At 43.5% G+C, this 8,680-nt stretch overlaps 1 protein-coding gene across 1 annotated transcript in view; it reads left to right on the top strand.

Annotated features, from left to right (window-relative positions):
- LOC109961263 (capon-like protein) overlaps positions 1 to 8,680 on the top strand; it is a 124,945-nt gene that overhangs the window by 77,600 nt on the left and 38,665 nt on the right. The window contains 1 exon segment of the mRNA XM_020601948.1: positions 4,526 to 4,667. Within this exon segment, the coding sequence (XP_020457604.1) occupies positions 4,526 to 4,667 (142 nt within the window).

Genomic DNA, 8,680 nt, shown 5'->3' on the forward strand with positions numbered 1-8,680 from the left:
GTTATAATTTTTTAGTATATTACTTGTGTGGTGTAGAAGAGAATTATTTACTGCTTGCAAACCAATGATGGTAAGATGATGTCATGGGGTAGGACTGGATAAGTCTGACTTCTTCCTACTCCATTCAAGCATGTACTAGGTATAAGCAATTTGATATTGGATTAGCATTTGTTGGATATGTGTAAAATTATGTGTGTTGTCATATCAACAGTCTTTACATGCTTGAAAGAATAAATCAAATCAAATCAAATCAAACATTTCATGCAGTATGAATATGGTCCCAACATATATTCAGGAGCCCTGTATCATATGCTGGTCTGCTGTATGAATAGTGTATTAGTCTTACTATGAAACCATAATTTAACAAATTGTGCTGAGCTTCTTAATGTGTTGATCATGTGAGACGTTTGCCTTAGTCAAACAGTTTAAATGTGAAACTACCCTAAAGTCTAAGAATCTCACCAACCATTTAATGCCAACATTGGAGCTGTAGTGTGTGTGTTAGTTTGTATGATGTACGCTTGCCTTGTACGCTGTCTGGCAGTCAAGCTAGCGTTCAGAGGAGCCCCTGAGTCATCATGAATTCATTTGATCAGGCTGACAGTCACACACAGACCTGGCCACTGATTAGTAATTATTTTTGGTCTGATTATTTTTGCCTGCAGTGCTCTCTACTACCCGACTAATTACCTCAAGGCAATCAGTGTTTGATGAACATCAGGCCAGACTGTACCCTAATGATTAGAGTAGTTAGCTGGTGATCAGGGAGTCACTGGTGCAGCTCTCTGAGTAAATCTTCCAAATTGTTCTACATTTCATTGGATTCAACAGTTAATAAGAGGTAGCATTGCACATAGGAAAAAAGAGAGAAGACAAATAAATGAGCTCATCAACACGGGGGAGAGATGCAGGAAAAGCTTTTATAAGATGTAACTCCCCTGCTTTTTCTTAGATTGCATTATTCTCCCTTTTGTCTCTGGTTTTTGCTTATACCAAGACTTTCACAAGAGCAGCGAAAGCACCACTGAACCTCTGTGGCTAATCTAGGATAAATAATGCAGCTCACATTTGACTAGGCCCTATCCCATAGCCACTGAAAGAGGGTAAGCTGCTGCAGGGATCTGGCTGGCACCTAGCAGCTGGATACAGAGAGAGACTGGGAAACAGAGAGGGCACATTTACGTGGTTGAACTGTCAGAGATGAAAGTCATGAGGAGGGAGAGAGCTAGACAGAGATAGTGGCAGATGTCCAACTTAAGATATCAAAACTTATAAAACATAAAACAGAGGGGGAAAGCAGATGAACTATGGGATTTTACAGCTGTCATGGCATGTCTCTGCCTCCCATTTCATTTCTGTAGACTCGTGAATTCCTTAACCATCACAAAGAGTAGGCTCCGGGAATGACGTGGACCGTCCTGCTTTGTTTTTCTATTGTATTTTTTCTCTGTCGGTCTCTGTTTGGAGGAGGGAGGGGCTGCTCCCCCCTCATATGCACAGTCAGCTCTATGGTGCTAACGCTAGAGGTGTGAAGATGCGGACATTTAACCAATCGTGGCGACAGCCTTGCGTGCATGCCCCCCACCCTCGTGCTCCTGGTACTTGATTTTAGTACTACCTCCTAAGGGGGTGCCAAAATTTAGCTCCCAGAACACACCTCCAAAGTGGGCGTGGCAAGCTTTACTCAGTGCAACATGTTTCAGTAGTTTCCTGTAATGGAAAAACCCCTTGTGTCTTTGTAGTGCAGAGATTCTCTGCTGCTCATTGTACCAAAGATTAAAGACTGCAATAGAGCTGCCTGCTGTAGTTTTGGACCCAAAGTGCCAAGGTTCAACTTGTTATACCGGAGGCCTCGATTACTCCTCAATGCCTGCATACTAATGTTAAAATATGAAAATGTAACCTCTTTTTTAAAACTTTCCTATTGTCACTTTGTATTGTATAGAGTGCTGTGAGCTGTCCCTGGTAGGCTAGTGGTTAAGGCACAGCGTTCTCACCACTGCAGCCCGGGTTCGAGTCAGGGTTGCATCAGGAAGGGCATCTGGCATAAAAACATGTGCCAAATATCAACATGCGAGTCGTCAGTGTGACGATTCGCTGTGGCGACCCCTAAACGGGAAAAGCCGAATTTCTATTGTATAGAGTGCTGTAGGGAGCAAGTTCTCTTGTAGGCCAACACAAAAGTGCAACCCTGCTTCCTTCAACAAAAGGCCAGTGGGATTTTTCTGTAGGCTTTTGGATAATTGCAGAAAATAAGCACTTTTATTATTTTTGAAGCCCAAATACAATCGGCAGAAGTAAAAGGCTATTGTTATTGTAATTGCAGACCACTTCTCAGGTTCTTTCAGTAATATCAAATGAGTCTGGTTTTGTGGTCAGTGATTGGTGTTTTCCTAGTTGGAGCCAATTGCAGCTCTTGTATTTCCTGAGCCAGATCCAGAAAACTGGCCACAACACTGATGAAAAGTGTGGCTGAGATGGATGCAGTTAAACAGGTTCTCTGTACATGTCTTCCATCAAATTGACAGGTGTGTAATTATGTGCTTTACGGTTATTGAAAAGGTCAGTTTGGAGCTTTTTGATTATGATTAAACCAAACTTTAAAGGGACAAACTCGAGACAAAGAGAATCAGGTACACACAAAGGAGCAAAGGGAAAAAGAGACACTCTGTGCACAGCACTGTGTTTTATTGTGCGCTTTCCAATCAGTCACTATATGAGTCAGGGGAGCTTGAGCCTTTGGTGCGCTCGCTGTGCACAATAACAGCGGCATCTGCTCTCATCCTCTGTACGACTGCTTCTGGAAGCATCTTCAAAGGAAAACACATGTGTTTACTGTCAGGCAAAGGACCAGCATGGGATGAAGAGGGATGAATAGAGGGTTCATGGAGGAGGAGGAGGGAGAGAGGAGGCAGCGACTGATGGATGGAGAGAACTGCACAGCATGGGAAAACTAAACACTGGGTTTGAGGAGGGAGAAAACAAAGAGAGACCAGAGTAAAGAATAGAAGGATTGCTACCTGCAACAGTGTGAGTGGATAATCACACCACTGACTTTTCTCATCTTCTCTACTCCGTATTAGATTAAATCATATGGGCTTGGATTCCCATGGATTCTGGCCATCACAGTTGCATTTTTTATGTTTGTTTGTTTTTTTTGCTGCTGGTGACTTTTGGAGAGGTGACTAAAGACACAGAGTGGAGGCTACTGTAGGCAGCTTATTGTTGGGAGTACAGCAGCTTTTGCTCTTGGTTGTGTAAGGTCAGAAGGTCATGGTGCACTTAGGCAGTTTGGCTTGACATGAAGTGTCTGATAGTGGCAGCTGCAGGTTGTTTACTATAGGAGCAACATCAGCAATAAATAAAGCTGAAGTAGCATGTTTTAATTTAAAAATAACATAATAATAATAAATTACCCTGTAAGATCTCCAGGACTGCAGCCAAACAGCACCGATCTACACAAGGTTAATGTGTGTAGAGATTTCTGACTCGGAACCAAAAACCTCATTGGGTTGAGGCCAAAGCCCAGGATCTGGGATGTTGCCAAAACTAGGCTCAGTTTGTAATGTACTTAAACTCCCAGATGCAGCTGGAAATTATATTTTCTTATTTGATACTAAGCCTGAGGTCATAAAATGTTGTGATGCTGTTAACACTTTGAGTGTGAGAACTCGTAACCAGGTCAAGAAAGGATTTTTTCATTCAGAAAATGATTCTCCTCCTTAATTCTCCTTTGACCTTTAAGCCACGCTGCATCTGTTCTGCTCATTCAGCTGAGGATGAGTGGCGCTCAGAGGCCAGGCCTCAGTGCGTCAGAATGAAATGGTTTCTGCCTCTGCACCTCGTCACTGAGACAAGCCAGACAGAAGTCAACTAAGTTGTTTTCACTTGACCTGCTTTTTCAGAGCAGGGAGGAAACAGTAAGGGTGGAGCGAAGCACACACATTTGAGCTGATGCAGCTGAGGTTAAAGGGTCTAGAGGAAAATAAAAACAAATTTTGTGATAATCTGCTGAGTATGAACAGGAAACACAGACAGCCCTCCATGTGCAGTACCATCAGGTGACACAGTCCTTCTGACACTGAATTAGTGACTGACTCTGTTAACAACATGTAGGAAGTGCAAACTGCTCTTCTGGTCTGTTATGTCTGTTTGATAGAAAAATCCAAACATTTCTGGGGTAAATCTGGGTCCAGGCTGCATCTGACACTACTTAAAAAGGCTCATTGCCTCTGGACTTCAATAGTTCCTGGACAAAATCCCCAGGAACATGGGAAGTGAAAGATTTGTTTGGAGCAACAAGAGCAGGAACTGCAGGAAATCAATGAAAAGAGCACCACATGCAGAGACTCCTACTTAGTCAAGAGCAAATAAAAAAAAAAGGCATCACAATACTGAATCAAATGATAAATCTTTGATTTAAGAACACCGCTCAGTAATGATGGCAACACAGAAGTGGTACAAATTGTTTTCTGAGCATCACAGCTGTTTTTGTGTCTTTATCTTTCTCTCTCCACTCATCCAGAGTCAGGCCATGCGTATTGTTCGGACGGTCGGCCAGGCGTTTGAGGTCTGTCATAAACTGAGTCTGCAGCACACGCAGCAGAACGCAGATGGACAGGAGGACTGCCACAGCGAAAAGAGCAGCAACGACTCCTCCGTCACAGGTCGGTAAACACGCGCACAACAACGTGCACCTGCTGCGCACTCAGCATCTCAATCATTCTGCCTCATTTTGTGTGTAAATGCTTTACTACTGTTGCTCTGCCCTCAAGGTGTTAGTGGAAAATCCTGGTAGTTGTTCATTTGATACGAGTACATCTCCGTGCTCACTGCTTGTTCACATCAATATTATAACTTTGAAGGATCGGAGTGCAGGGCGAACGGTTTTTCTGGGGAGTGCTGCATTTTAATTGTTGAATGGGGAAACCGTATTTGTTGCTATTATGTAGAAGTATGAAGTGAAGTCTGTGACAAATGGAAAGACTGAAAAGGAGCTATAAAGCGTCTCTGCATTTGGTGCTATACTTTTATCAAAAGTTGTTCAGGTAAACATTTCAGACAGGACAGGTCAAAGAGTGTTTCTCCTGAAAGGCATCTGTAGGGTTTCACTCATTTGTTCACATGTATAGTGACAGAAACAGATGCATTAAGAAATTAAAAAGATCTAGAGAGGGAAGGTCAAACCTGACTTGTTCCTCACCTCTGCATAGCTGGCCAGTCAAACTTATGTGAAGGTCAGATTGTTGGTTTTGGAAAGCTTCAGTCACCTGCTGAGCTGAACCAGAGTGGTCATGATGCATCCTGTCTCGAAATCAGTTGAGGCAGATGCAGCATCAGCAGTTATCACTAAAAGTACAGCCATAATATTCTGTATCACTGTAGAAATGAACAAGCTGTGAAAAGAAAACACACATTGTAATAAACTGTAGTATTCCTTAAGAGATTTGACAGAGGATTGTTGGGAAGTGGGACAGGAAGGAACACGGTGTTCCTGAAAGAAGCAGCCAGGATCCCTCTGCCTCCATGTGCATAAGGTTTCAGCCCAGACGAAGTGCAGAGAATGGACAGACAAGATAAGCAAACCAGGAGGCAAAGGTATTTTTAGGTTGTGGAGTGAAACAAAAAGTGTAAAAACTGCATTACGAAGTGCCGTGGTAGAAACAGAAGATATAGTCCAAAAATAATGCAGAATCTGAAGCCTTGTCAACACATTCCACAGCGCACACACCCACACACTTCTCACACAGTGATGTATCCTCAGATAGTACAAACACACACACACAGATGTGTTTATTCTGGCCTGCATTGAGCCTAAGTTGGCAAGCAGGAGAGGGCAACGCTGGAGTGAATGTCATGGATGAGTCAACCCAAAGAAAGACGCCAGGGCACAACAGCATAGGTGGGCTGGGCTACTTTTATCCACTGCCTTGTGTCTGGACGGGATGGGCTTCACTGCCGCCTCAGGGACACGTGGCTCTGAGGGGGGGTCTCAGAGGACAGACGTGGAGGATCAGCAAGTCCACAGACTGAGCTCTTTCTTTTGTTCCTGTCTTTACATCAGCCAGCGCTGCTCACCCAGATCTGAGCGCATCAGACTGGGGTATGTTATCTTCATAAGCCCCCTCCAGCCCTCCACAGACCAGCTCGTTTTCGCATGCTGATGAGTGCAGAGATCACCCACTGGACCGTACATCCACACACAGTGAAAGGGCCCCACACGCATACAGACACTTCCACATACTTCCACAACACGAGCCGTAACACACAACCAGTAAGCTTCTCTGGAGAACTAATTATCATGGCAGTGAAAGAAGAAGGGATACTGGATTAGAGAACAGGTGAGCTGAAACAAAGCATGGATAGTGGAGGGGAGGAGGAAGAAGAGATGGTTATTAGAGGAGTAGGAGAAAGAAAAAATGAAATGTAGGAATGGGATCACAGAAGAGGAGAGGACATGGAGAACTGGGTTGAACAGCAGGGAGTCACAAGAAAGGAAGAGAGGAGAACGTATGGCACAAGGGAGGTTTAGTTCCCGGGAAGCTGGTTTTGCAGGTTTTCAGAACAATAGTACAAAGTGGTATAACATGAAATAAACCTAACCTTATTAACAAACAAATAACAAAGATTGACTCATTATTTCAACTTGTAGTGCACACTCAGTGGAAAAATACAGTTTACATTAACATAAGACAGACCTGTTGCCCAGGCCCGGCAGCGTCTCAATGAACACTAAAACGCTGAAGCTTATGTGGAATAAATCTACAGAACAACAAAGCTTATCTGAACAATATATTTAGCTGTGACTCAGCTCACATGTGCACTGTTTCTCGGTTTGCATGTTGTAAAACTAATCTTTCCACATGACAACTAGAGTCTTCTCTTCTGTCACTTTAATTAGCAATGACAGATGTAACCTGAGAAGGCATGTAAGGGCCACGCAGAGGTGAAGTTAGAAAGTAAAAGGAAGAGGGGAGGAGAACAACAGGAGAAATTCATATCAGCAGCAGAGAGCAGGAAGGGACAGGACAGCAGAGCACTGATGGAAAATGAGAGGAAGAAGAGGAGTAATGGAGAAAGAGCTTATGGTAGTGTTGGCAGCAGGTTATCAAGGATGACGTCTGTGGTGGGGGAGAAGGAGCGGTGTGCCAGATGGATGTAGAAGTGGAGGGGGATGACAGCACTAATAGCTGGGTGCACAGGAGGAACAAGGTGAGTACAAATGGAGAAAGACACAGAGGATGAAGCATATGAGGGCACTGCAGCAGGAGCAACAGTGAAGAAGAAAGAGGAGGAAGGACAGAGGAAAACACCAAGGAGGACACTAGCAAACGGAGGCCTAACTGTACCAAAATACAGATGGTTACTTGGTCAGATCTGAAGTGTGTTGCAAGGCAAATCATCCATCCATTATCTTAACGAGGGTCACGGTTTGGGCTGGAGCCAATTCCAGCTGACACTGGGCGAGAGGCGTGGTCCACCTTGGACAGATCACCAGTCTGTCACAGGGCTGACATGTAGACAAACAACCAAACTCACTCCTAGGGGCAAATTAGAGTCGCCAGTCAACCTAAGCTGCATGCTTTGGACTGTGGGAGGAAGCTGGAGTACCTGGGGAGAACCCACGCAGGGACAGGGAGAACATGCAGACTCCACACATAAAGGCCCTGGGCCGGCTGGGGCTCAAACGTAGAACCTTCTTACTGTGAGGTGAGGTGACAGCGCTGACCACTTGACCTAATTTTCCATTTTCTTTATGACAATGCAAGTTTATTTAGGGTAAGAGAGCTCAGATTCTCAGTAGTGACTTGTCAGCTAAAAGGAGAATAGTAACATGGGTAGAGTGAGAGGAACAAGAGGATGAGCACCGTGGTGATCAGGAAGTGAGAGAAATGGATGGACACCTGAGGTTTAAGACATGGCCTGTTTACCTGCTCTTCATTGCTTATTTATTTAACATTTAAAGAAGGAAGATTTAGGTTTGTAATAAATACATGTGTCTGGGTGAATAATGATAAGAGCCTTACTTCTTTTGAAAATGATTCCTTTTTAATGAAACATGTCACATGAGAAGCAGCCTTTCAGGAAATCTTAGAAGCTGCCATTAATTCTTTGTAGAAATAGCTTTACCACCTCAGCGTGTGCAGTCGTGCGGCTTCATTATGTTTAGTTGGCACAAAGCACATACATTTATTTCTAGTAGACAGCTATGGAGAACTTTACTTAACACAGGCATCTTACAATTCCCCAGCTGGTCAGACCAACAACTTCAGGCATTATAGTGAAGGAATTAGTCTTTATTAGAACATGATGTTCACATGTTTCACTGTATTGATCTGATACAAACTGAGCCAGTTTTTGAGGTGTTGGATGTGTTTTACTGAACTGAACTGGCCAATTTCCATCACCAAAGATATTTTTTTTTTGTCAAACATCAATCTTTACCAGACCTAAAAAGAAAGAATGTTCTAATTCAGTGTTGCCAAAGGAGACACATGAAACCCAGTTCCAAGGTCACAGTTTGATTAAATGGGTGTGGACAGCCAAAGAAGAAGAGTAAGAGCGCTCTTTTGTTGCAGTCTGCTTTGATGTTGTCTCACACAACATTATAATACAAGCAAAGTGTTAATTTCCTCTGCTTCAGTAAAACCACAAACTGTGTCTCATTTGGAGCAATTTG

Source organism: Monopterus albus, unplaced genomic scaffold, assembly GCF_001952655.1.
Source record: "Monopterus albus unplaced genomic scaffold, M_albus_1.0 scaffold53.1, whole genome shotgun sequence".
NCBI classification, from domain to species: Eukaryota; Metazoa; Chordata; class Actinopteri; order Synbranchiformes; family Synbranchidae; genus Monopterus; species Monopterus albus.